We start from the raw sequence: 26,761 nt of genomic DNA on the forward strand, positions 1-26,761 counted from the left end.
CCATGGACAATCTCAGCTGGAATCGAAGTTCGTATTGACCCGAACGACTCTTGGAGTTTATTGCGTCGCATGGCATTCTCGGAGGAACCTTGCTGTTGCTGGTGCTGGTGAGAAAACTTCGACGCTTTTCCTCTCTCCCCTCAAATATTCATGTGGCTCCGTACAGAAAGCCATAACATATTGGTATCTCACCCGTCATGGGAGAACATGGGTTATAGACTGACCGGTGCATCTTGATGTGTGTAACCGGGCTCAAACCGGGACATCTGGGACATTCGAACCGGAGAGACGGACTTAGCAGCTGTACCGCAGTGAGCTCTCATGCCATCGCCACTGCAAGGCCTCAAGTGAGAGTAGACGGCCCATTGACCTCTTGGCTACTATTGACTTGACAGCTGATCTATCAGTCCCACTGTTTATGGCTGCCGAACTCCGAGCACGGATGCATGTCTTTCTGGCTGCCGTCGACAACCTCGAGAACTATTGGTGTCCACTATGCTGAGCATGGCTCGATTGATATTTCACAGGCCAGTGGACGTTGAAGGCCAAGCGACTAAACCCTCGCTTACTCTGGTGATCTTCAGTCTTGTATGCCGGATTCGTCGTTCAAAGGTGGAGGATCAAGTCTGGTAGTGTGTTGGAATTAAATGTCCCAGGCAAGCTGGTGTCAGCTTGTCATGTTCGGCGTCCACTAAGCACTGGACTAGCACTTATTGGCTTGTGGAGTGGTCGGCCCTACCCGACGGACACCAAATGTTTCTTCCGACGGATGCCAAGAACCAGGACGACTCAGAGAATTAACTGGGGATGAGACTGCAAACTGGATAACATTTTGTGAATGGTGGCGGCGCGAAAGCGAAAGTAGTCTTCGGCCTCTACTGGCTGACCGAACGCCTTCGAGTCTGTTTGCTGTCGGCCTTTCCAATCCGACGAGCCCGCCCTTTGCTGAGGGCTGATTTTTTTATTTTTTTATGTTTTTTTTTGCCAGTCGCAGTCCCCAGGTTTGATCTCCAAAGCCGGCTGCAGGGTGTTGGCAGCCTCACCTACAAGCCTGTCGCTGCAGCGCAGGTGCTTTGCTTCCCTAACCCTTTGGGTGAGGGGGTCTGATCCCCTGTCATTCAGACGTTCAGGCGCCTCCTAGTGATGTGGAATCATTCATGTCGTTCTAGGAAGGCAAGAGCGTCATTGGCTGTGTGCGTGCTGCATGTCGCAGCCCAGAAATGAGACACAACTTCGTGGGGATGGAGTGTTCATGACAGCCCAGCCAACGTCGCAGTGCTCGTGCCCATTACGAACGACTGACCCGCATGTCATGCCTGTCATATCTCGTTTAGTTTCCGTACCCGTGTGTTCGCAACTCCCGTGTCCGTACGTGTCATATGTGTTTGGTGATCAATGAAAAGCGCTACAACGGCCAGAGAAGGATGGCTGGGCAGAAAACTGGTGAACGCAGCAGGCGCAATGGTAATTTGTCTCTTGGGTTGTTTTTTTGTGTGCCGTTGTCTGTAGTTGGGTTCCAGCTGGCAAACGTCGTGCTAGATGCCGAGCCACATCCCCCTACGTACCTTAGGTAAGGTAGGTGACGTGCTCCTAAGGTATGTAAGCTGAGGCTCCATTCACAGTTGTCGGCGACCCGCTAGGATTTCTTCCCATCTCCACATCCCGCTTGACGTGAGCTTCTTTTTCGGGTCACCCCCGATGACGGCGACTGCTGGGGATGTTGTCAAAAGGTGTAGTGTGCCCTCCCTGACTTGCAGTATCCCTCGATTTGTGTTCAGCCTACGACCGGCAAGTAAGAATCCATGGTCCGGTTTATTCCAGGCGCACCCAAGCCGTCTCATTGGTCCCGTTGCTGATGTTCCCGCCTTTAAGCGCCGGGGATGACCACCCAGTCGACCAACATCTGCGGGCTCCTAGCCAATCCAAAGCCACCCCCGGCTCTCCAGGAGCCTGATCATCTCCAATCTCAAGGCTCCGACATGTCGCAAGCGCGGCTATCTTGCATCGGCGCGACGCTCGCCATGATAAATTTGGACTGAGGTTTCTGTCCCCGGATTTGAGCAAGATTACGTGCCGTGTCCAGGCATGGTACTTGGGCGCGTATCGAGTGTGGACTTTTGTATTTGTACGCCTGATAATCCTCTTTTCGTCAGTTTGTGAGGCAAGATACCAATCCATATTACCGACTCGGTTCCTTTTCTCTTTTTCTGTTAGGCCCCTTTACTATTACTGGAAACGCTGCTCCGCGCTCGTTGTTCCTTCTTCGCTGTCTTGTAGTTATTGGAATCGACAGTCTTCTTCTTCTCCTTCTCCATCTTTCCGTTGCCATGTCTTCCGAGCTCAAGAACGTCTCCCGCACTTCGGACTTTGAAATCGATGTCGAAGAGGTCCACGTCTCGGCCCAAGCCCGCGCTATGAAGGCTGTTGATGCAGCGAGGGTTAGCTTGACCGCTCTGGCTCTCGTTGCGAGCATAACGGTCCTCGGCGTCTCGGCAGACGCCCTGGCAGTCTATGATGCCACTCACGTTCCCGCCCACTACTTGTTACCGCTGTGGCCAGATGCCTTCGACCTGCGACCAACAGTAGCACTGGTTGTAGGGAGCTCAATCCTCATCATCGCCAACACAGTGTCCTTGGTATTCAGCCGGGTTCAATCTGTTAGTCAAAGTCCCACCCAAGAAAGGCTTGAAGCTGTACTCACTTGTACTCAGACTAACATCAAAAAGCTGCGTGGTCAAACTCTCATTCACAATTCTCTGGCTGTGGCGACTCCGGCAGTAGGACTAATAGTGTCCATCATTGCTGTTTCCTTCTTCTACAGCATCAACGCGTCGATCACGGTCGACACCCTGCAGAGCTGGAGCTGCCGCTGGTCAGAGGTCGCGATGCTGACGCGGCCACATTTCGGCACTCTTTGCAAGCAAAGCAAAGTAGGCCTTTACCTGTCCGTTCTGATCATCCCGACCGAGGTCATCATCCTGGGAGCTGCTGCGTATCAGACGATCCTTGAGAGGAACGTCAACAGGACCAACAGGGTAGCCCGGGAGCGACGCAAGTCTGGGAGTCCAGTACCGTCGTCAGTTCGCGACATCGAAGGAGAACAGCATTGAAGGGAGTGGATTGAGGCTTGCAAGAGATCGTTCGACGTAAATGTCACCTTGTTGGGCCCTACTGTTCGGATCGAGCGAATAGAATGACGCCGGAAACGGACATTGGCACCCTCACTGGACAAGAGGTACAAGGAAACGGATGGGGCCTGACAAACCGGGAGCGCGCTGTACAGATATTCGTGCTTTCAGTTCTAACACCGGCCAATACCATAAAATGGAAATGCCGTTGTCGATCCAAATCCAACACACACCTCACATTTTGGACACTTCCATCACCAGGCCAGTCGTGGTTTAAGGCCGCATCCGGCGTCCCTGTCGGAGGCCGACCAAAGTGAATCGAGCAGCCACCAGGGTATCACCGCTACAGGTCGCCACTCGAGTCCACGCTGACGATTCGCTAGCCCAGGGATTGTCGACCCTGGCCGGTTGCGGGTTTAGAGTTGCGATGACTTGGAGGTTCGAAAGTACTGCAATGAATCCAGCTATCTTAATACAAGAAAACCTTGTGCCAGACATGTCAATGCATCGACATATAGGTGATATTGATAAGATCTACACATGTTGGGGGCTTTCTTCCATTCGTAAAGTCGTCGAGTACGGAAGTCAAATCGGGCACCAGGTCCATAAGGTGATCAAACCCCATATCATCTCTTTACCTATCTAGATGGGTGGGGGAGCGAAGGACGTAGCGCGTCTCGACCACCCAAAGACCGGGCCCCCTGACAAGTCATCGTGATGTTGCGCCAAGTGCATCTTCTCCAGTCAAATTTCAGTGAGACGCCTCCTCCAAGCCACCGGCGAGGTCAACACTGAGCCTAAGGGCTCGGGGCGCTAATTAGGGAGTGCCGGGCGACAACGTAAGAGATTGACGCGGCGCGATTGGCCCGAGACCCAAATTGGACGCTTTTGGATGCTTGTGGACGTGTGATGGAAAAGGGATGAACACCGCTCTGACCTCCCTCCCCCGACTGGCTACGAATCCCGCCCAATCTTCCGTAGCGGCCTCCACCCCCTGGTACTCTTCCCGGATCCGTAAGGTACTAACCTACTTGCCTACCTAGCACTCCCACATGGGTGGTTTAGTCCACAGCCAGATAGCTTTACATTTCCCCATCTTCGACCTGCCCGGAAACATGAATCTCCTACTCCATTAGTCTTCTTGTGCAGCTGTCTCCGGTGGCTATACAGGAAGCAGCCTTTGCCGTCTTTGACCACCGCCTCAAGTCTTGTCGAGATGGCGCAAGCAAACTGATGCACCGCGCCGGGGCGGGTACAAACTGGCAGTCAATGATAGGTAGCTTGCACACACAGCACGCAGGTAACACCGTAATCCACGCGAAACCCAGCAAGCATTGCTCTTCTGCCAGCATTGTCCAGATCTGACCTCTAATGCAATGCGGCTAACCGAGCAGCTGGCTGCAGCGTGCCCTGCGGTATACCTCCCTCACCCTTCCCTCTATGGCTATCTCTTTCTCTTTCTCTCTCGCTACCTACGGGCATCCCAAACATCCCAGGATACCGTAATCCGACTTGCGCTGGCCCGCATTCCAGAGCCACACTCGGGTTCCGGACCCAGGCGTCCGGTCTTTGAATTGTCCTCGACGATGTCTTCCATCTATGCCAGCTAGACGCTGGTGGGGGCGGGAAGGCCCCAGACCTACGGAATCCCAGACAATCTCTTTTGACGCAGACGTGCGGCCTGCCGTGGCAATACAAGGTTGCAGCGGAAACGTGACAAAGTAGAGGCGAGGTCGAGGCAAGGTAGGAATGATGGCAAGGTAGGAGGGATGATTGTGGGTTTGCCCATGGGAGCAATCAACCGATGGCCCTGGCAACAGGGACACACATACACACAGAGTCTAGGCCTGACGCAGGCAAAGTAACACGGTCATGCCTCGAGGTGTTGCTTGGTCAATCAAAGTGAGGAGTTATCGCTGTATGGTTGGGCTCCCATAGTTCGTTCACCTGGCAAGATGAGGGAGGGCATGCTCCTGATTCGCATCTGCGCCATGCAAGGTGAGGCAAGTTGGAAGAGGGTTCGGGGCAACAGCGACAGCAACAGCGACAGCTTCGTTCAGCCCAGTCCGTTCCAGCCCGCTTTCTCTCTCCGTCTTTCCTCCTTCCGTTCGTTCTGATCGACTTGTCTTGCGTTGAAACCGGGCTCGTCAAGCGGGAAGAAAGACTCAGTGTGTGCATTTGGCCTTGGCTCTTTCCGTTTTCAAACATACTCTCGCATTTTTGGGTGGCTAGCCGCCTCTGCATCGATCCCGTCCCGGCGATCCATGTCCTCGTAGTTCCATGAGCCGTCCTTGTTTGATATAATAGCCTCCCCAAGTCACCACTACAGACAGCCGCATCCTTCTGCCTTTTTTTCGTTTGCCAGCTCCCCCCCAGCTCCAGTCCATTCCCGTCTCTTTGCCACATCTTGGGGGATCAGCCAGTCGGCTTCTCAGTAGCTGTATTTTCGCGCCAAACTTTACGCCTCATCCATCCTTCTGCTGTCTGTTTCTTGTCTAATCCTGGCCGGCCCGAGTACGAGAAACTCCGTGCGTCGAAGCGCACGACCTATCTACACCTCTCCAGTATTGACAGCTGAACACATTACGCCAAGTTCAAGGGGACTCTAGTCGACAAGACTGCGCCAACTTGCCAGCATCCATCGACCATTGCGGTTGGTGTCCCTCTCAATTACGTGGCAAGCTAGGAGGGTTCTGGGCGAAGGCCGAGACTAACCTGGTCGCTATTAGTAGAGACGCCATTTGCAAACAGTCACGTCTGATACATCAGCCGTTTTCTGGTACCGTCGAAAATCGACTTTATCCCAGCTTCGGCCCTTGAATATTGTCGCAGAAATGGCTGATCCCGTCTCTCCGCCTTCCTCCCCCCCGCGGGACTCCAACACCACCCCCAGCACCACCAACAACGACAAGACCACGACCACGACCCATACGCCAGTCACTCCCGAAAACAAACGTCTCTCGCAAATCGGTGGACTTTCCTTTGCTGAACGGAAGATGAGCCGTCGTCCCTCCACCGCCCCCACCCCCATCGTTGAGGGAGATGGTGGCTTGACAAGAGACGTGCATCACTCTCTTCCTGGTGATACCCGCAGCAACAGAAAATCCAGGACGCAGGCGGATATGGCGAAGCGCAGGAGCTCCTACTATGAGGAGGCGTTCCAGGGAGACAGGGAGGCCAACGTGGTCAAGGACCGTATCTACGGCGAGGCTATCGTGATGGCTGAGCTGCGCACCAACGTAATTGTATGTTTACATAGCATCCTGGCGTCAGGCTGTGACCGTAACTGATTTCCGCGCAGATCAACGATGAGTTCAGCTTCATCACGGACTTTTCCTACCAGCTGTCGATTAGATATCAGCGACCGGTGCATTCGATCGTGGTCAACCTCCAGCACGGAGCCTGCATGCTTTTTGGGGGTACTTTTGAGCCGGCCTACACACTGTCGGTCCACGCGCTTCCCGTCGAGGTGGGCGTGACCAAGAACAAGAGGAACACGGCCTTGATCCAGAAGCACCTCCAAGAAAGTCTCGGCGTCGCCCCCGTCCGCGGATTCGTCAAGTTCGTTGAGGTACCCGCTGAGAACATGGCAGTCAACGGCAAGACCACTGCTTCCCACATTTCAGAGATGACTGGCGAAGAGGATGAGACTATTGCTGAACGCCGTGCTCGTAACCGCAAGAGTATCAGTGCTAAGGTATGATATCCCCCATGAATGAGGATCAACGGCAGAAGGCAAGTCGTGCTAACAACTTCGCAGTCCATCTCGGCTCTTCGTCATGGATCCATTGTCGGACCCCGAAAGGGGTCGGTCTTTGATTTCCGGAGAGAGTCCGTCGCAGCTCCACGAAAGGAATCAGTCATGGCCCCTCCCCAGGAGCTTACTCCTCCCCACAGCGCGACGGATGCGCCTCCTATTCCTCCTATCCCCGAAGCTCACGTCGTCAACAACACTGGCCCCGCCTCCGCCGAGAAGGAAGCACCCATCAAGGAAGTTGAGAAGGCTCCCACCAACAACCAGCTGGCCCCTCCCAAGAAGGCAAAACGCAAGAGCAGCTTTGTCTCGTCGCTGTTTTCGCGCTCTCCCAAGAGCGCACCCATGTCTACTGTGGCATCGTAGAGGGCACTTTTGCATCCTGCCTTTCTTTCTTTTGTATTGCGCTTACTACTTGGGGTTGGAGCAGTGGTCAAATTGAATATTCTCAGAAGCTACCACACTGCATCAATAAAGGGGAGACGGAGTTTTGCATAAAACAGCCCCCCAGGCAGGCAGCCTGGAGCCCTAAGTATCAGGAAGCTATTTCTTTGTTGTCGTACGTCAACTGTTTAATACTCGAGGTATAAGAAGACGGATCTGTAGACTTGTCAATCAACCTCGTTAATGCCGTAGTCTGGCATTTTATAATCATACCGTCACTGTCATCTTTGCTTTCCACGTCATTAGTGCAGACTCCCTTCAAATTTGTTGGCTTAATTGGTGATGAGCGTGACTAAATGTAAACAATGCCTGTGAAGGTTGTAAAATTTGCCTACGTGACTGAGTTGCGTCGAGAATGTGACCTTCGGCGAGGTACTTACGGTACCTACCTAGGTAATCAGGGAGGCACAGAGTGGTAAGACAGGGGAGTGGGTTGATTTACCTCGCTTAATTGAATGGGGCTTTCCCCAGCTAGTGTTCACTTCTTATCTTATCGCCGCTGCATCGTCGTCCTTCCCCGTGCCCAATTGCTTTACTTGTCGCCTGCCTCGCCGCTCCACAGCTCCGATCCGCAATACGGCCTTCTCAACGTAAACACTGTGATAGACCGAACTCCGCAGGCTTCAAACGGACTCAACCTCTTTTTCCTTGTTCATCTTACGAGAGGTCGAGGCGCTCCAAAACAACCCAGGCTACACTATCCAGCGTTCATCGGTATCTTTCAGGAACAGAGGGACTTCTTGGCCGCCGTCGCTATTGTGGATCAGGGTGACCGACGGACGACCTGACCTTGGAAGCTTCTGGGAAGACGTAGTAAGCGCCGGGAGTATCTCATTCGCCATTGAAGGTGGAAGGAAGAGGGAATCCTGCTAAGAAGATGGAGGTGAGATTTTGAGTTTCTTTCTGTTTTTGTTTCTTTTTTGATTTCATCTCTCTTCTTATCCTGTCACTTGTTTGCTATTTTCATCATTTCGATGCATCACACCATCCCTCCCCTTGTCCGAGATGAAATATCTTGGGCAGACCAAGACATGTACACAAAACAGTTTCCGAACTCGCAAATACTTTAGCCCGACTGGGCAAGCAACTGTCAACTTCGCGTCGACCAGATACACCTCGGACCCCCCCTGGAATATCGCCATTTTGCTGGGCCCGCCGAAATGTTGCGTCGCACCAGCAGCCATAGCCAGTGGTCATCGAGCCATGACCTGGCTAGCTTGGCTCATTCGCCCCGATGAGAGCTTCAGCCAGGTCTTTGATGGTCATGTGAGATGCTGAGCCACGGTATGTATTATGGAAGGTGTACGACAGTAAGATCAGCAGGAGGAAGAAGAGTGAGTGGGCGCAAGCTTGCCTCGTGGCGCCGCCGCTGGGACACGTCCCGAGCCGCATATCCTATCTTGGTGTCTCTCGGACGATCCATCGAACGCTTTGCAACAAGCCACGTCTTTTCTTTTACGAAGATACGCAAGCCTGCAGCCAGATAGGGATCCCCGTCTTGCGCGTGTCCGTGTGGGAGGCTGTCGAATTTGACCGAAGCTGTGTTAAGGCAGGTGTTCTTGTTGACGAATTTTGGGGAACCGCAAGCGAGCCGGCGGTAGCGTTCGCGTCTTGGTGATAGGGCGTGCGTGTGGGCGTATTTCGGAGGGTATTCGTCAGGGTTGGTTTGATCAAACCCTGAGAGTCCTTCCGGATATCTAATCTCGGGCCATCACTAGGTTTGCGATCTGATTCACCCGTCCGGAAACCCGCGTAAACACCGAGAGACCCTCGGTCTGTGGCATCGATTTTCCTGTGACCACCGGCAAACAAATACGGCTCTACGACGTGACAGAAGGTGCGGCGAGATTACGTCTACAAGACGTTCCCAGGACTCGAGGGGGCTCTGCCTGCGAGAAAAACGCACGGCTGCTAAAGCCATCATCTCATGATCATCGGGATGGACATAACACATCGTTCCATTGACTCAGTGCTGTCCCAAGCGGTCGACAGCCTGGAGTTCCCAATCCACAACGGTTCTCTGCGAGCGAACGGTTATCAGAGCCCGGCAAGGCTAACGCTTCAGCGTGTCTACGATCAGGATCAAGGAGTGCCGCCAACGGATGCGAACAAGCCGATCGAGGTTCCTCCAGGGCCTCCTGGAAAGGGGAAACCTAGACTTCTCCTGATGGGTCAAAGAAGGTATGATGCCACTACATCGTAGCATTGTCTTTCGCATGGGCTTGATACTAACCGAGATCAGGAGTGGCAAGTCTTCAATATCGAGCGTTGTTTTCCACAAGCTACCTCCCAACGAGACATTGTTTCTGGAGTCGACGGCTCGTATCCAGAAAGATTCCATGGCGTAGGAACTAGGCCGTAGCACCCATCTTCTAAGAACTACCGGCTGACACCGTCCAGGTCTTTCATGGACTACCAAGTGTGGGATTTCCCCGGCCAGATCGACTTCTTCGAGAACCCAAACTTCGACATGGATGCCATCTTTGGCGAGATCGGCGCCCTCATCTGGGTCATCGACGCTCAGGACGACTACCTTGAGGCCGTCGCGCGCCTCAACGCCACAGTCCTCAACCTGCAGCGCTTCTACCCAAACATCAACATCGAGGTCTTCATCCATAAGGTCGACGGCCTTTCGGACGACTACAAGCTCGACATTCAGCGCGACATCACCATCCGCATCCAGGACGAGCTCTCGGACCACGGCTTCGAGAATGCCCCAGTCACCTTCCACCTGACGTCCATCTACAACCATTCCATTTTCGAGGCCTTCTCCAAGGTCATCCAGAAGCTCATCCCCCAGCTCGGCACCCTTGAAGCCATGCTCACCAACCTGTGCCGCACGTGCCGCTTTGAGAAGGCCTACCTCTTCGACGTGCTCTCCAAGATATATATCGCCACCGACTCGGCCACGGCTGACATGGCCTCATACGAGATCTGCTCCGACTACATCGACGTCATCATCGATATTACCGAGGTGTACGGCTCCTGGCCCCGATCCGACAGCCAGCGCAAGCGCCTCGAGGCCGAGCCGTGGAACGCAAAGGTCGAGGACCAGGTCGCCTGCAACTGGGCCGAGAGCTGCATGGTCCTGCACGACTCGCAGCGGCCCATCATGCTGCGTGAGGTTGACCGCTACCTCGCCCTCGTGGCCATTATGAAGGAGGACTCGTATGACCGCATGCCGCTTGTCAACATGAACGTCGAGGCCGTTGTGCAGGGCGTCACCGAGTTCTTTGAGATTACAAAGTCGAGGAAGTGAGAGGACGAGCGTGGATGGGTTTTGGGGAGCGTAGGCATCAGCAGCAACCCGTAAACAGAAGACTTTTCACATGTTCGGGCTCGTGCTACACAACAAGTTCTGTTTTCGGAAGAATACCAAAGTCTCTTTTCTTTTCTCTTTCCCGAATTCGTCTCTGATTCCAACCATCTGTTCACGCCTGACTGGCTTAACTACCCCCGCTCTTGCCTAATAGGCGTATGTGCCTGAAGCCTGTGGAAAAACTCGTCCAGCGTCCCACCGTCCAGCCCTTGAAACTCCAGCACGCCCATACGTTTCCTGCTTCGCGGCGTGAAGCGCTTCGGCGGCACCCTGAACATGTTACCCGGCGACAGGGGCACGGGCGACTTCTAACCGCTCCGCGTCACTGCGGCGGCCGCCGGCGATGGCTGTCGCGTGTCGTCAGGACCGGCCCCGAGGCTGAAGACCTTATAGGCGGTCCGGTTGGCGCCGAGGAGGCACACGCGGGCGGGAACATCGCCTCGCGCGCTGCTGGCTTTCTGGACGTCCAAGTGCACTGGCGTGAAGGAAGTGTCCTCGGGGATCGTGGCTGTAGTGTGCTCGCCCTGGAGCTGCTGGGAAAGAGCCGTCGCCGCGGGTAGGCTGCCCTCTTGCAAGGGAACGTAGTTCATGTTCGGGGACTGAACGGGAACCGTGACAACCTCGACGGATTTATCTTTGAGGATTCAGTAAAGGTAGTCAATGGGACGAGGGATATTAATATTGAACATACCTTGTTTGCTCACGAGCAGAATCAACGTGTTGCTGTCCAGGAACTTGGAGTCGATAATCTTGCCATTGTCTACAGACAGGGCGGCGACTGTGGTTACTACGTTGCTACTGATTCCATTGATGATGTGAATGAAGGTGCGGAAGACGAAGACTGCAATAGCTGTTAGTACAAGCATCAAGTGGACGTCGCGTGAAGGGCCACCTACCATCTTGATCGCGGCTCTCTTCAGTCACAGCCGTGAAGGTAAGTCCATCACACTCTCCCTATGTGGCAAGTAAGTAAATAGCTTCGGGTTGTGCACGCTATAGGACAAACCTCTCTCGTTTCCGAGCACATTGTTGAGTCGACCAGGGCAATCTTACGGCCTAGTGCGATTTTCGTTGGCTGTCCGAAGCGAACGCTTCTCTTCTGCGCTTCGGCAATATCTTTGAAAACCCCACCCGCACGAGCAGAGAGATAATCGACGAGGAAGCTGACGTTCGGGAAAGCCTTCAAATAGGTCTGTCCCTCCTCACAACGTTCAAGCTGTGTGTCCAGTTCTGCAAGCATCGATGTTCCACTTTCGGCTCGCTCCCAGTTGGCCGAGTAGTCTTCCTTGGTTACCTCATCCAGGAAAGCGGCCATGGGACTTGCCATGAGATAATTTCGAACGTACACAAGGACTTTGCTATTCTCCATGGTGGCTTCTTTTTCTGTCAGCTCCTCATCTGCCGAGCTCGGGGCAGCAAGACGATCGATCTGGAATCGTATCCAGGTAGAGAAGGCGTTGAAGAGGTCGAGCTCTTCCATGATGTTGAGGAGGATCCTGTGCCCCACCAGTGTGAGGCAGGAGACGACATCAATCGTGCGGGTGATTTGTGCGACAGAGAAACCAATGTCCTCTCGCGAATCGTAAAATTGGGCCAGCCCGCGAAGGCGGCTGAGAATGATGGCGCATCTCTCCAATGCGGGCAGCAGGTTTTCGTGAACCAGACCGCGCATATTCTCGAGACCAGATACCACAGCCTTGTCCCATCTTTTGTGGCCCTGCAATACCGTGTTAGCATTTGAGTCCTGGGTAAAGGCATTGTCTACCCACACGCTCAGCGAGATTGTCGACGAGCCACTCGCGGACAGGTTCATATGCGTGGCCGGTGACGACTGTGTGGAACAAGGCTTGGACGATGTTTGTCGGACCATGAGCCATCTGCTCTAGATCTCCCTCGACACTGCGTAGGAACCTAGAAGGGAGCTCTCTCGTATTTTTGTACTCCACTTGTATATGCAGTTGCGTCTGCTTCACGTATCGGAGCAGCTTTTGCAGCGTAGTGAGCTTTGACGCTAGTAGAGAGATGTTGATCGGGGAAGACGGAATGAAAGGCAGGTCCATGGGGACGAGGTAAAGTGCCTGGTCGTCGTCGGCTGAGGATTTCAGGAGAAGGGTGTGGGTTGACACTTCTGGATGAGAGGCATGCTGGACAAGCTGAAGCACGCCCGGCATATACATGGAGCTCGGAAGGGTGTATCGAAAGTCACCAATGACAAAAGAGTCATATATGCTGAGATGAAGGCGGCCATCGCTCGTGCCCACGACCATTACGAAAACCTGGTCGCTATCCTCGGTCTTAAAGGGCTGGAACAGAAACTCTATACCCGTCCGTAACGTGAACACCAAGCCATCTTCACTATGGTCACAGTCAGCCACAATAACTGAGATAGCTTGGCAAGTTAACTTACCCTGCTCCAGCACTCGAGCTAGGCAAAGGGCTGATCTTGGGCAACGCGGAGTCCACTTCTAAGAACGTAAGTTCTCGAGGAAAATCCAGCGGAGCGGCCCCCCCAGACAGCTCCAGCCCTTCCGACAAGAGCCTGCGCCATGGCTGGGAAGTTGTCTCTTGGAAATGAGTTTGTCGTTTGCCTACAATATTGCGCGACCAGCCAATGTGAGTGATGCTGGGTGGTGTAGTGTCGTCTCCGCAGACGCGAATATGATGTGCAGCCTTGTTGTTCTCCAAACCCATCAACCTGACATAGCCGTCACTCCAGCCTACGGCGAGGAACTGCCCTGTCATGGGGTCAATGTCTATGAGCATCGCTTCAATTGAATGCATGAACTCACCGTCCGGTTTCCACCTTACGGCTTGTGGTTCTGGTGCCTGCTGACCAGTTTTCGCAAATTGGTGGATCTTGGATACGACCTGCTCCCTAGGCCGGTATATCAGAAGATTCTTCCCCGATGCGTCCCAGCTGACCGAGAGATCAACTGTGGGGTTGCTAAATGGAAAGCCATCGGCAACGCGGTGATCGAATCTGGTCTCGCTGTAACAGCGAAGCTGCATGTTTTTAGTCATGGCGAAGACACGAAGTGATTTGCGATGTTGTGAGAGTGACGCTTGTTCAAAGAACCATAGTTAGGCCCGTGGGGAAAGCTGTCTGCCCAGGCGAAAGCAGTGGGCGATGCTGGGCCAGCTCTATACCAAGCGTCTGTCGTCTGAAGTGCGAGGTAGTTCATTCAACCGTCTCCATAGAAGATGGCAGTCTTGCGTGTCACGCAGAAGGTCAATGTCGTCGACTGCCTTTTTTGAGGTTCACCTCTACCATCTTGCAGGTGCTACCTAGGTAGGTACCTGCATGTGTTATGTTTTGTGGAACTGCAACCGCCGGTTAGTGGATTAGGCACCTGGCCAGTGCATTGCAGTCGCTAATGCATACGAGGTCCACTCCAGGCTCGCTATCAACAGAGGTGGGACAGTGGACAAGAGGAAGCAAAGACGAAAAGTCCGAGTGAATAATAGGATCCGCGAAAGCAGCATCAACAAATCGATAAATATCTTCTTTTTCAGATGCTTTCGCATCCTGATTCTTTCTAAGATACGTTTCATATCATGCAGCCAAACATTATGGCATTTCCCAACGTCGCAAGTCAAACCCCCGCTGCTTGGAAACTCCTAGGTTGGTATTTAACAATTGCAACCCCCGACAACTTCACCTCAATCTACCTAGGTAAGGTACTTCCGCAGCCCGTTCTCTATTCAATCAAGAAGTTGTCGGCATTCGACTTGACCTCCTTCGAGAAAGTCACCTCCTCGTCCTCCTCAAGCAATGAGACCGTGGAGACCTAGTACAATATCAGCATCTGCGATTCTTACATAGTCCATGTACGGCGACTTACATCGACATCGATGAAAGGAGACGTCTTCGAGAACCTAACCGTCATGGGGAAGAAGTCATTCTCATCGTTGGTCTCAGCCTCGAATTCGAACGATCCGGTGGGGTTTTCCTCAGAAACCGTTCCGATGTTCCATTCCAGAGAGTCTCCAGAGACTTCGTACGAGGCATCGAAGCTCGACACAACTGGCTCGCTGGCCTGGTAGGGAATGATCACACTGACATCCTTGAGCGTGTCGCCACCAGTCAGTTCGTACTCGACTGTCATGTTGTACTTATCCGCATCCTTATTGATCCAGACTGTAAACGTGATAGGGCAGGCGCTGGCATCGTCTGCCTTAGCCGTCGCCCTCCAGCGCAGCACGCCCACTGACTGATTGGTTGGGAAGCCGCGGGCAGTGTTGCTCATCTGGATCACCTTGGAGCTGTTAAATAGGTTCTTGTCGACGTTGGGGTGCGTCCGGAACTGGGCGCCGTGAGACGCGTTGGCCGTCAGGTTCAACTTGACCTTGGTCAAGCTAGGGTCGGAGATGCGAAGACTTAAATCACCAACTATCGCGAGGGAGTTGATGGCACCCTCCCTTGACAGCTTGGCGCTGATGGCCTCGTTAACCACGACGTGAATGGCGTCACGGTCAAGGGTCGAAGAGACGCGAGGCTCTGCCGTAGGCTCGGGAACGTGGGCGGGGGATGGCGTGACAAGAGGTGTGTCGTCCACCTCGGCACCCATCTCGCCTCGGACACGCTCGAACATGTCGGTAGTCTTGGACTTCTTGCCCAGTTGCATGCCCTTGCCCTTCGGAGCATTCAGTCTGCACGGATTAGCCGCTGACCACCACGTCTTGGTCCTCACACAGCAACTTACTTGTTGAAGGTCTTGTTCTTCTCGGCTTCGTACGAGTCGTAGGTATCCGTTGGCGTCGGGCGAGTAGGGGGAGTGTAAGTCGGGTATACGGGCGTTCTGGGCATTCCACCACCGACACGACCGGCTCGAGCCGACTCCTTGCGCTGCATCTCCAGCTGCTTGGCCTTTCGCTTGCGTTCCTCCGTCGCCTCCAACTCCTTGTTCTATAGTATGCATTAGTAAGACGTCGTCAAGAGAACCGGGAAACAGTGACGGACTCTCGCAATGATCTCCTGGATTCGCTCCTCGTGACTCTCCATCTCGAGGAAGGTCTTGATCTGGCTGATGGTCAAGTTCTCACGGTAGCCGAGGGTAACGAGCTCGTCAAAGGCGCTGAGAAGCTCGTAAGCATTCTTCAAGATCTCCCTCTCGTCAAGGCTCTTGCATGTGCTGGTGACAACCTGCGCGAACAGGTGCAGGGAGTCGATGTCTTGAAGGATATTGGATTGGCGGTTGGTAATAAGCACCATGTAGAGCTCGTCCAACGGCTGATAGACGAATCGCACATTGTCTTGTTCGACGGTCGTGTGTTGGGTGCCGCTGTCTGCAAGCTTCGGAAAGGACGCGAGGAGGGCTTCGATGCGGGATCGTGGCATCTCCCTGAACTGGCGGGAGAGGACAGCTTTCCCGCCACGGGTACAAATCGATGCTGCGAGGACAACCTGTTCGAGTTAGTATCCTGTATCGACAATCTGCAATGAAAGATTGAGTGGCAGAAAGACGTCTCACCATTTCGGATGGAGTGTGGTGACAGTTTACGGGGCGAATTGGAGATGTAGGCAGGCTGTCGCAACTCGACTTCGAGGTCACCGGCCAAAGGGGGACCACATTGGGAGCTCGAATATTGAGGTCCGAATGTGTGAATCTGGCCAGTGCACGGGCCATTTCAACCTTACGTACAGAGGCAGAGGCTAGTCCTAACACAGTAAGGAGCAGGCTTCATACAGAAGGCGCGTCTAATCGCGCTTACGGAAGGTAGAGGGGTGACACGCCTCATCTGGGCCTCTTTAAATTCCCAGCGCGCCTGATTCAACTCCACCTCGTTTGCTCTAGCCTCTGCCTGGATATATTCGCCATCTTTAGACTCTTTGTCCTACAGGTCTTCCCTCCCATTCCCATGCCTCCAGAGTCCAGACACCCTCACTCAACGAAATCCGCGTCTCAGGCTCAGATATCCCAGTAATCTGGCTAAGCTTCTCAGGACCGTCCACTGTTCCCTGTCGCAACCAACTCAGTTTTGTTAGCGTCACCGGGCGAGCATCCGGATCCACGACATCTGGATTCTCCAACCAGCCCAACGAGTGTCTCGATAGCCACAGCTGAGTCGAATCAGGCTATTCAGATTTAATCTTTCAACTTGTCGACAACAGAAGGGATGGCTATCGAAGCAGCCCCGCACCCGGGTCTTGAGACTCAGCAGCACGAGGAGTTTATCGATTACTCTGAAGACGATTCGGCAGCACCTGTCATCGCCTCCAAAGGCTCCAACAACAACTCGTTCTCCTCCACCGTTAAATTTGTAGCCGATCCGTCAGAGAACCCAGAGGAATTGCTTTCAAACATAGACCACCAAAGTCAAGCTATCGACCTGCAGGTGGAAGTTGACTCTGAGGCCATATCCGTGATCGCCGACACACACTTTGACGGCGACGGCACAGACTTCTTCGACGTAGTCGACACCGAAGCTGACAACCAGCTCGACGCTACGGAAACCGATGGTGGTTATTTTGATGACACCGAAAATCCTGGCGAGGTCAAGGTTGCGGAACCTGAGGGTATTGACATGAACGAAAATGAAATCAGCTGGGAGGATGGACCGAGCAACGAGCAAGACGCAGAGAAAGACAACAGCAACAAAAACAACGACATCGCCAAGCCTATCAATGACGACTGGCAGCTAGTTGGCGAAGGAGAACACGCCGTACATGATGCCACAAACTCCAATGAGGACGCTTCCAACCACGGGGAAGCGGAGAGCCATGAGACTGACCACGCACTAGAGGTCCATTCCGATGCATCTGACAATCTTGATGAAGAACCAGAAGCAACATCTGGTGTCAACGTTGGTCCTGTCTCGGGGGGACAGCAAGCGGCCGGAACCCATGATTCGAAGGCGGATGGCGATGTGAACGAGATAGAATATCCTGAAAACCAGGACATCGACAACTCCGTCGATGCCTCTGAAGACGTTGACGACGCCCGGGCCGATGGTCAGAATGCTATCCAGGAGGGCCTTGGCAACGCTGCCGCCAAACAAGAAGACGCCGAGGACCATGTCATGGGCGAAGACTATGAATCACAGCTCGAACAAGTGATCGAAGGCAGCATAGTGGCGACTGATGGTTTCAACGAAGAACAACACGATAGCGAGGTTGCCGATGTTCCAGTCTACGCCGCACCAGACGAAGAGACGTCAGACCGCGAGCATGTGGTCTATGATGATGAAATGCTTGCCGATGCACGATCTTCAGTTTCAGCAGAGACCCCGTCCAATGAGGACATGGATATACCTGTTATCACGGTCTCATACAAAGGCATTGACTATCCCTTCTTTTACGGCGCGCCGGATAGCGAGGGCAAGGAATGCTTCTTCAATGACCTATCCCTTTTGCACTGCAAAATGGAAGGAGTATTGGCTGGCTTCCGCCGAGAACTTGCCAGCGAACTAGGTCCACTTGATGAACTTGTGTTTCAAATCGACGAGCTCGGACTTGAGTTTGCCGAAGTAAGTTTTTATACCCTGAAAGGGAAAACTCTTCTGACCAGCTCAAAGTCTACCCAGTCAGATGTGTTTTCCGACATCACATTGGGACAGATCATATCTGTTTTTGACTCGTTGGTCAAGAACCAGAACCCTGATGCATCGAAGCCGCTCTACGCGTATCTTTCAACTCGGCCGAACTGCAAGAAACGATGGCTCTCGCTTGTCGATGATGCTTACAATGGCAAGGGTCTTGATGAAATCAGTTTTTACTTTGCATCCAGGGCGCAAAGCGAAGCTCCTGAAATCATTGATGACGATGAACCTGACCTGATTGGAGAGGAAGACAATGCCGATGCTGCTGCATGGCCACAGTCCCCTGGCGAGAGCGAGCACGGTGACCAAGACGATGTCGGGGTCCAGCGTGAAAGTGCTGAGATCAACGAGGAGACCAACGACGATGACGATGTCGGCGATGGCATCGCCGTAGACGACGACCTGCAGCCGCAAGGCGCTGATGACGAGCATACCCTCGAGCCAGAGGCAAGTGCTGCAGAAGATGTAGACGCCGAAGCGACAATGGTCGACACTGAAGTTTCTCTCATGGATGATTCTGCCACAGCCGAGGTTGCTCTTACTGTTGAAGCCGCCGAAGTGGCAGACGTGGCTGAGGACCAGCAGCCTCAGCATCACGAGGAGAATGGTAATACCGACTGTTTTTCATCAACTCCTTGTTTTCGCCCCAATTTTTGTCTATGCATCACTTGCGCTTCGAGCTTCAACGCGGACCAAATGGTGGAAGAAGACAGTCTGCGATACGAATCTATGGTGCAGATGATCAGAAAGTCTGCTCAACGACAAATGGACTTTGCACTCGATTATTCGCATCTAGACGTTTCCAGGGGGCATTGTACCAGAGTAGCCCCTCGTCACTTGCATTCTCATTCTGATGTTAGCATGGCTTTTTCATCAACCACGGACGCTGACATTACACTCCAAGCTCTAGAAGTCGATATATCCAACCCACTGGCGTGGGCTGCGGAGGAAGCCAATGCGTTTACTACTGCTGAGGACACTCAGTCCTTCCTAAATGATGAGGACCTCATGCACAACCTGAACCAGATAGCCGAAGGCGTCGATGGGATTTCAGCAGACAAGGTAACCCCCAATACCAGTGCCACATCGACTCTGAACGGCGACGAAGAGGTCAACTACGATAATGAGCTTGATATCAATGCCGACCTTCCTGAAGATGAGATTGATGGCCCTGAGGTTCTTGCCCAGGACGACGAACTGGCAGAGATCGATTGGAGGGAGTTCCCTGGACAAGACGATGGTGTCGCGAAGTCTCCTTCGATCTCTGGCAAACGCCCGAGATCGGATGTGGACGATGTGCTGGATGACGAAGCCCAGAAAGGTATGCTCTCGTTTCCCAATTATGCACAGTATGCCGTACTAATCGTGCTATAGACGTCAAGCGTCGTCGGTCTTAGGCTTCGGGCATCCTTCCAACTAACCCTTGAGGCATTTTGGCCGACACAGCTCGATATCGGGTCTACTGGATTTTCGGTCCCAGACGTTCGCCATCTTGCCAAACCCGGATATTCTAGTGCGACACTGCGACTACGGAAGTGTTCCGCGTCAGGGCATCGCGTCTGATTTAAAGAGCTTGTCGCTTGGGTCAACAAATGTGACCATCAAGGTAGGCTTCCGAAATGATTTCTTACTGACTTGCAGTTTTGCCTCCGAACAACCACCAACCAGGCGGCGACCTGGCGTACTGAATGGATGATACATTCCTGATGCAGTTTCTACCAATTCTTCTCGATACCCCCGTCTATTATCTTGCATGTTGGTGGATTTTTGGCGTACAACGGGGATGAAACGTGATGGGATGGCCCATTCGGCTCGGTCAATGTTTCTTGTACAAGTCGTTTGGGGAAAGGACATAACGAAGCCGAGGAAGCCTGCAGCTAGGTGAAGTATGAAGTCTTTCCGCATCAAGACGCAGACATGACCACCACCTAGGTTTCCTTAGGATATCTAGATGAATGTTGGTCGTTTGTTTCGGAAATGAGCTCGTGGAGGGAGATATGTCGATGATGCCATATTTCACCGAGCTGATGCGTAGAGCCCCTCGAGAACAACGGCCTACACCAGGAAAAACATCATTTATTGAAGAAAAAGCATTCACCCAGTGACTGCCACGGCGTAACTATGTGAAGTTGAACGTGGCGACTCGAGTCAATCTGGTGAAAGTGAACAGCTCATCATGAAGCCTCATCTGCTTGCTTGTTCCTGGGTATTGCGTGAAATGAATGACTATTCAGCTCTGTGAGATGTCGACAAATGGACGGTTGAGCTCGTCAAACAGCATCTGTTTTTATGCCTTGAGAGGATGGTGGTGCGATGCCATTCAGAGTTGGACGTGGCCTGAGCAGACGCTGCAGGGCGAGCGTCGCATGCACTGAAAACCCACCACGGACGAATTCCATCGCAGTTTGTTCTGGTCTTTTTCATCCCATGTTGGGTCTGTTATAGTTCATGGTTAGAACGGATCAAGGACGCAGACTAGTATGGCGGGCATGAAGATTGGAACACTGCGAAGAAGAGGGTTATTCAAGCCCGGGCTCTTTCCCCCCATCGGTACTCGCCCACCTATGTGAGCGAAGCGAAGCACGACGGTTTCGTCATGCCAGTAAAACAAAGAGGTGGGCGACGGACTCGCACACTTCCATCGCTGATAGATCTCAACCAAACCCCCCTCCCCCCTCCCCCCAAAAAAACAAAAAACCCACACTTGCCTAGGTGATGAGCTTAAAGCTGCGCTTCAAACCACAAGATACAGCCTATAATGATACACGATATGCTTTTCCGCACTTGACCATTCCCTCGTCGTGTTGCTCCTGGCCAACAAAGCGTGGGAATCCCTGCGTCTTCTCTCCGTCTGCTGGTGTTTTACCCCCTATGATGAGGACAGATCAACGACGGGTTTGTTTCGACGACGACCGTTCACCGTCATGCGAGCGCGGTCTTGCTGCCACTTACCCGTGCCATTTGGGTTGCCCCCCCTTTCCATAATCAAGGGGATTGATGGGTAAGTTATTAACATGTGTTAATCGAATAATTTAAAGAAACAGATACATTCTTTTTAGATTTTTTTCTATTGGCAATGCTCGATTGTAGTGTGAGGTAAACTCTCGGGAACAACCTTCGCAGAAGTGTCGTCTGCTCCCCACCTGATTCGGGAGAGAGATCCGGGGGAAGAATATGTTGTGACCGCTGGGCATAAGGCATGGGGCATGGCCGCATGGGGTACAAGGAAACTCTAGTCATGTTTCGGAGCTGCAATTGGCAGAGACGGTGCTGGTCACGAGTTACGGCAGAGTATCGCGCCTCAGCATTCCTCTGCCGTGGCATTCTCACTTGAAAATGCGGCAAGGGACACTCAAAGAGATGCGACAGAGGGATCTGGGCGGCCAGTGAATGGTGAAGTGGCACCGGGTCGGCGAAGCGGGCGCGAGATGCTCCCGTCTGCGGGTGACGACGACTTTCACAACGAGAAGATGTATTTCGGCTGTGGCTGTGCATGGGGTTTTAATAATAGGAGACGGCCGTTCGTGTCGTGTCAAGTCCCGAGAGGCAGCACTGAGAGAAATAACAGAGGCTAGCGAATTCGGCCAGTGTCATTTCGTAATGAACCTGTTTCAACGGAACCCCACATGGGCTGTGAGAGAAAAATAGAAATGCCGATTTCCCTCTCTGTTGGATCGGATCTTCGTATGGAGATTTACAGGGGGAAGGGGGTAATTAAAGCACTGACCAGACTCGAGTGGCCGAAAAGGGCCACACATCCGCCTTTTTTTCCCCTCTTTCTTCACCCCAGTTCCAGTGCCCTCTCGTGTCCCTGTTTCCACGGGGAAGCGGCGCTGCACTGTCGAACCATAAGTGGGCGGGCGGCTGGCATGTGTGCCGACTGAGGAATTGGCCATCGCTGATTCACACCCAGCCTCTGATGAATGCGGCTCAGGGGGCTTCTGGGCGGCATGACAAGGGAAAAGTCCAGCATGACAGCACGCCCCGAGCGCCCCCCTCACGTCCTTGACAGAGTCTGACACTCCTTGAGTTCTGGAGAGCGCTGTTAAACCACCCCCTGCGGAGTGAAGAGCGGAACATCCCACATCGAATCCCCTTAGGCGCCCTCCCCCCTGTCGGGGTTGAGCCTGTTCCGAACCCCCTACCTCTACGATGACCTCAGCACCGGCGCGGGCGTCCTTGTATACCTAATAGAGGGCAAAATGAAGATCATGAGATGATGGAGCGTAAGAGTCGCATGACAGATGAAAAGTGAGGGGGTTTGATGGGAGTTTTGAACAGATGAGGATGGTTAAATGGTCCAGACGGAGACGGGAGAATAAAAAGAAGAAAACTCACCAAAGTCTAAAAGACTTGGGTTGGCGTCCCTGCAGAGTGTCATGAAATCGCCTTCGGACCAAAATCGCATATGAGGAACGTTCCATCCTACTGATCCCGACCGTCACGCAGTCATTCGGAGTTATTGTGTGAACTTGACATGCACATGCATATATACTCTGTACAAAGTCTAACAGTGTCTTCGCGATGTCAACCTTCGCCTGCCCAGGTACACAAGAATATATCACCTCACAGCATCACGTCCATTGCCCACCCTCGCGACCTCACCCCCCACCAGAAGGCGGCTGAGCATAGACACCTATTCGTACTTTGCTCCTCCAAAGTGGACAATCTGGCCAGGTCTCTGTCTTTCCCACCTCTAGCGCCTAGTTCCCCGTCTTGTCGGCTTCAGTCCCTCGACCCTCCCGTCCGGTCGATACTCGATAGAGGCAGGTCGTATCCACCCGCACTCAACAAGTTTGGCGCCGCGGCCAAGTTTCCCGTTTGTGCAGAGCCACTGAGCCAGAGACGGGCTACGACGGGACCTATCGCAGGCCGTCCGTATTTACAGGGACGATTCTGGGGTTTCTTCGACACCTGGCACTTCTGCACTGTTCTGTTCTCTCGAGTCTGTCGCCGTTCAGCCCACCAACCTCACTCATCCCGAAAAACGATCGCGTACCCTGCAAGGACAAGGTTCCTTTCCCTCATTACGTACCTGTCCTATTTCCAGTGCAAGGAAGGGGCAGCTTGGCGGGTGACTTTCTTCAGACTGCAGGGTACCTCTCCAGCCCTCTCCCCAGGGGCCTCTGAAACTCAAACCTGTCCCTATCTGGCTGGTTGGCATTCCTCCACCACGCCAATGCCCACTGCGTGAACCACCTTTTCTGTTACTCTACTGGACCACATTGCACTCCAAGGAGGTACAGCACACTACCAACACCACCAGTCCCCGACTCCCTCCTTGCCTTGCCTCACACGCACACACCACTCTCTCTCACACCTGTACCGCCTTGCGCCATCTAACTTAGTGTGTACCGAGAATCCTGTACCGTGCCGCACGAGTAAACCTGGATAGGTACCAGATCTCTCTGGTCCCAAATCTGTCACGCTACGTACCGCCCTCGCAGTTTTATCTGCAAAATCCCACGAAACACCCTACCTCCCCTTTCAGCCTCCCACTTGCGCCAACCCACCACTCTCGACCCCGTCTCTCGTACACCAACCGCGACGAACTCCTTCTACTTTGCCGCCGACTCCGACCTCGACCCCCGGCCCGACAAACGAAGAGACGACGGCTGCCTCCATCACCACGACTACCATCACTCCCGATCCTAGCTCTTACAGCTACGACATCCAGAGTCCTACCTGGCCCATCTTTCCATGTGTCGCTGCTGACGAGGTCCGACCATCACCCCAATCGCTCTACCTCGCCCGGCGCGAGCCTCGCAAGCTCCTCTTCACGGGATACGACATTCTCTACCGCGACCGTCTCGCCACGGCGCACACGCATAACAAACACCGACACTCCTTTCGCCCTTCGTCGCAGTCGGCGCATTCACATTCGACAAGATGATGCTGGACGAGAAGTACGTCTGCGACCCTGTTGGCATTCCGATCGCCATCCAGATCAGACGCCGATGCGTACATCTGGCCTTGAGACCCCCCCGGTTCGCTGACAGTCAACCAGATACATTGGCCTCGGCCTTGCGATGGCGTCCAGCTTAGCCATTGGTACGCATACGTATCCCCGCAAACCTTTAAAGACCCATCACTAACCGTGTCGCCTTATAGGTATCAGTTTCGTTGTCACGAAAAAGGTACGCGATTCCTGACTGTCGTTGTCGCCCTGGCACCGTCCTCGATTGCGTTTACGAAATACCGAGGCTAACCTTCGAATACAGGGTCTCTTGCAAGCAGAAGAACGCCATGGCTTTGAAGGCGACGGTTACGTTTACCTGAAGAGTCCAGTATGGTGGGCTGGTATTTCGACCTGTGAGTTTTTATCGGTTCTCAAACGACGCCGACACGTCGCTAACACGAGATCAGTGGTCCTTGGAGAAGTCTGCAACTTCGCCGCCTATGCATTTGCGCCCGCCATCCTTGTTACTCCTCTCGGAGCCTTGTCCGTCCTCATTGGAGCTGTTCTGGGATCATATTTCTTAAAGGAAGAGCTCGGCGTTCTGGGTCGCCTAGGTAGTGCGATTTGTCTTATCGGCGCCGTCATCATTGTTCTCCATGCGCCCCCAGACGAAGACATTAAGACCATCGACCAGATCCTGCATTACGCAATACAGCCTGGTATGTATATGATTCCGGTGGTATACCGCCACCGACAACTAACAGCATGCCAGGCTTCTTGTTGTACGCATTTGTCGTCACTGCCTTCGCCGTCTTCATGATCTACAAGGTTGCGCCGGTTCACGGACGGAAGAACCCCATCATCTATCTCTCCATCTGTTCGACGGTCGGCTCAATCTCGGTTATGTCTGTCAAGGCCTTTGGCATCGCCCTAAAGCTCACGTTCGCCGGAAACAACCAGTTTAGCCACCCCTCGACTTACGTTTTCATGATCCTAACGACCGTTTGCATCCTGACTCAAATGAACTACTTTAACAAGGCACTTGCTCAGTTCCCCACAAATATGTGAGTGGAATAGAACAATATTGCGCGTACCGGACTGCACTAACGACAAAACCGTGTAGTGTCAACCCCCTTTACTACGTAACCTTCACGACGGCGACCCTTTGCGCGTCATTCATTCTGTTTGGCGGTTTCAACACCACCGATACCGTCAACACTATATCTCTTCTTTGCGGCTTCCTGGTCACCTTCACTGGTGTTTACCTGCTAAACCTTTCGAGATCCGACCCGAATGGACACAAGATGATTGCTGGCCGTGGCGGTGACGATGCAACCGGCACGGACATGATCTCAACGATCCAGACCCGCCTGAGCATGCAGGCCCGCCGAAGCCAAGACCCCCACCGATTGAGCATTGGTAGCCGCCATGGTGACACGACTGGCTTGATGAGGGCCTACGACGAAGAGGCCGGTGCCGAATTTGGTCTGACCGATCTGGCCGAGGAAAGCGATGACGACAATGACCACCGCAGAGCAAACGGATCCGCCAACGGCCACTCGAAACCATACAATGAGACAATCGAGCTCCAGAACCAGAGGGCCGACAGATGAGAAGGTGCGGCGGAACCGTCTATTTCCTGGTTATTGGTAGACGTTGAGGAGGCGGTTGTCTTTTTTTCTCGAAGCATTTCTTATCAGGAGCCCGCCATAGGGGCAATACTGTACATTTTCTCGAAAGCCATATGACTGAGAAGTTTTCCACGACATGATCGGATTCATGAACAAGGCAAAGACCTACGGAAAAGGTGTAGGTGCGTGCATCCAAGGGAAGGATTTGGAGAGGAAGCACCGGAAATCAGAACCATCAAGCTTTCCACGCAAACACACTATTTCGCTTCTGCCACGGCATGGGGAGTATTTTCGGCACAGGAGGGATTACCTGGCCGGGGGCGTTGATCAAGGTTTCCATGGTACCGTGTGCGAAAGCACCTCTTGTACGATTAGGGAGGCGACAGATGGGAACGAGGCATTTTCCAATTCGCCCGGAGACGTGACATTTTTGTTCATAGTCCAGAAGTATTCGAAGCACCATAGACATCGACAATGGCTGAGGAGGGCCTGTCGAATTGAACATGGACTGATACGACTTTGACTGAGCGAACATTGAGAAGACCGGCGACACATCGCGAACATCCTCCCTACGCACAACTATGTGTACAGCTTGGATTTTGTCTTGGGATTCTGCGAGTCTAATCAGAACGCACTTTTCCGTCGTCAGCATGCAAGATTGCATCACTTTTGTCGAGAGGCTGGCGCCGACATTTACTTGAATGATTTCGTTGCTCATTTCATGGTTTGTTCTACCATTACAAGCCAGTCGCAACTATCCGAATTCCCTTTTGCAGAGTGATGCAAATGTTGATCAAGACGCCTGAGTAGTGAACCACCCCCGTCCTCCCAATTTTTTTGTGCCTGGTTCGCGCGAACACCCCCATTTTTAATGATCTCCAAGTCTGTCTGGTATTTTTGGGAGAGTAGACAATAGAGACTAGAAGCTAGCGGAAAGCAGACCAAAATTTTCCCCCTCGCTGACATCCTTTACCAACCAGCCGGGCTGGTGCCAGACTCAACAACCTCCTCGACGAAGACATGAGAAGAGTACTGCGGCTCGGCAGC

At 53.2% G+C, this 26,761-nt stretch overlaps 8 protein-coding genes across 8 annotated transcripts; 6 read left to right on the forward strand and 2 right to left on the reverse strand.

Annotated features, from left to right (window-relative positions):
* The first annotated feature begins 1,554 nt into the window (after nucleotides 1-1,554).
* CDEST_01033 (uncharacterized protein) lies at nucleotides 1,555-3,542 on the forward strand. The gene is made up of 4 exons (XM_062917192.1): nucleotides 1,555-1,570; nucleotides 1,623-1,792; nucleotides 1,873-2,657; nucleotides 2,712-3,542. The coding sequence occupies exons 3-4, from the start codon at nucleotides 2,328-2,330 to the stop codon at nucleotides 3,108-3,110; spliced, it is 729 nt and encodes a 242-aa protein (XP_062773243.1). The 5' UTR covers nucleotides 1,555-1,570; nucleotides 1,623-1,792; nucleotides 1,873-2,327; the 3' UTR covers nucleotides 3,111-3,542.
* Nucleotides 3,543-5,197: 1,655 nt separating this feature from the next.
* On the forward strand, nucleotides 5,198-7,680 carry CDEST_01034 (Putative macrophage migration inhibitory factor, Tautomerase/MIF superfamily). The gene is made up of 5 exons (XM_062917193.1): nucleotides 5,198-5,781; nucleotides 5,858-6,373; nucleotides 6,430-6,825; nucleotides 6,889-7,482; nucleotides 7,540-7,680. Exons 2-4 carry the CDS (start codon nucleotides 5,963-5,965, stop codon nucleotides 7,246-7,248), a joined length of 1,167 nt encoding a protein of 388 aa, XP_062773244.1. The 5' UTR covers nucleotides 5,198-5,781; nucleotides 5,858-5,962; the 3' UTR covers nucleotides 7,249-7,482; nucleotides 7,540-7,680.
* A 194-nt stretch (nucleotides 7,681-7,874) lies between these two features.
* On the forward strand, nucleotides 7,875-10,691 carry CDEST_01035 (Putative gtr1/RagA G protein). Its single transcript, XM_062917194.1, has 4 exons — nucleotides 7,875-8,209; nucleotides 9,407-9,507; nucleotides 9,569-9,670; nucleotides 9,727-10,691. The coding sequence occupies exons 1-4, from the start codon at nucleotides 8,204-8,206 to the stop codon at nucleotides 10,583-10,585; spliced, it is 1,068 nt and encodes a 355-aa protein (XP_062773245.1). The 5' UTR covers nucleotides 7,875-8,203; the 3' UTR covers nucleotides 10,586-10,691.
* A 1-nt stretch (nucleotide 10,692) lies between these two features.
* Nucleotides 10,693-13,959, reverse strand: CDEST_01036 (Putative WD40/YVTN repeat-like-containing domain superfamily, anaphase-promoting complex subunit 4). The gene is made up of 7 exons (XM_062917195.1): nucleotides 13,435-13,959; nucleotides 13,053-13,380; nucleotides 12,415-13,000; nucleotides 11,652-12,362; nucleotides 11,542-11,599; nucleotides 11,337-11,486; nucleotides 10,693-11,279 (listed from the first exon to the last, which is right to left on the reverse strand). The coding sequence occupies exons 1-7, from the start codon at nucleotides 13,664-13,666 to the stop codon at nucleotides 10,954-10,956; spliced, it is 2,391 nt and encodes a 796-aa protein (XP_062773246.1). The 5' UTR covers nucleotides 13,667-13,959; the 3' UTR covers nucleotides 10,693-10,953.
* A 134-nt stretch (nucleotides 13,960-14,093) lies between these two features.
* CDEST_01037 (Putative Longin-like domain superfamily, AP complex, mu/sigma subunit, coatomer delta subunit) lies at nucleotides 14,094-16,272 on the reverse strand (the record flags this gene model as incomplete). The annotated part of the gene is made up of 5 exons (XM_062917196.1): nucleotides 14,094-14,433; nucleotides 14,488-15,295; nucleotides 15,349-15,551; nucleotides 15,606-16,049; nucleotides 16,117-16,272. The coding sequence occupies 5 exons, from the start codon at nucleotides 16,270-16,272 to the stop codon at nucleotides 14,344-14,346; spliced, it is 1,701 nt and encodes a 566-aa protein (XP_062773247.1). The 3' UTR covers nucleotides 14,094-14,343.
* Nucleotides 16,273-16,420: 148 nt separating this feature from the next.
* On the forward strand, nucleotides 16,421-20,352 carry CDEST_01038 (uncharacterized protein). Its single transcript, XM_062917197.1, has 4 exons — nucleotides 16,421-18,112; nucleotides 18,161-18,791; nucleotides 19,089-19,505; nucleotides 19,559-20,352. Exons 1-4 carry the CDS (start codon nucleotides 16,763-16,765, stop codon nucleotides 19,579-19,581), a joined length of 2,421 nt encoding a protein of 806 aa, XP_062773248.1. The 5' UTR covers nucleotides 16,421-16,762; the 3' UTR covers nucleotides 19,582-20,352.
* A 2,309-nt stretch (nucleotides 20,353-22,661) lies between these two features.
* Nucleotides 22,662-23,314, forward strand: CDEST_01039 (uncharacterized protein; the record flags this gene model as incomplete). The annotated part of the gene is made up of 2 exons (XM_062917198.1): nucleotides 22,662-22,861; nucleotides 22,951-23,314. The coding sequence occupies 2 exons, from the start codon at nucleotides 22,662-22,664 to the stop codon at nucleotides 23,312-23,314; spliced, it is 564 nt and encodes a 187-aa protein (XP_062773249.1).
* Nucleotides 23,315-23,402: 88 nt separating this feature from the next.
* CDEST_01040 (Putative magnesium transporter NIPA) lies at nucleotides 23,403-26,239 on the forward strand. Its single transcript, XM_062917199.1, has 7 exons — nucleotides 23,403-24,090; nucleotides 24,192-24,235; nucleotides 24,296-24,321; nucleotides 24,406-24,496; nucleotides 24,551-24,802; nucleotides 24,856-25,147; nucleotides 25,207-26,239. The coding sequence occupies exons 1-7, from the start codon at nucleotides 24,074-24,076 to the stop codon at nucleotides 25,694-25,696; spliced, it is 1,212 nt and encodes a 403-aa protein (XP_062773250.1). The 5' UTR covers nucleotides 23,403-24,073; the 3' UTR covers nucleotides 25,697-26,239.
* The last annotated feature ends 522 nt before the right edge of the window (nucleotides 26,240-26,761 follow it).

The sequence above is a fragment of the Colletotrichum destructivum genome, chromosome 1 (genome assembly GCF_034447905.1).
Source record: "Colletotrichum destructivum chromosome 1, complete sequence".
Taxonomy (NCBI): domain Eukaryota; kingdom Fungi; phylum Ascomycota; class Sordariomycetes; order Glomerellales; family Glomerellaceae; genus Colletotrichum; species Colletotrichum destructivum.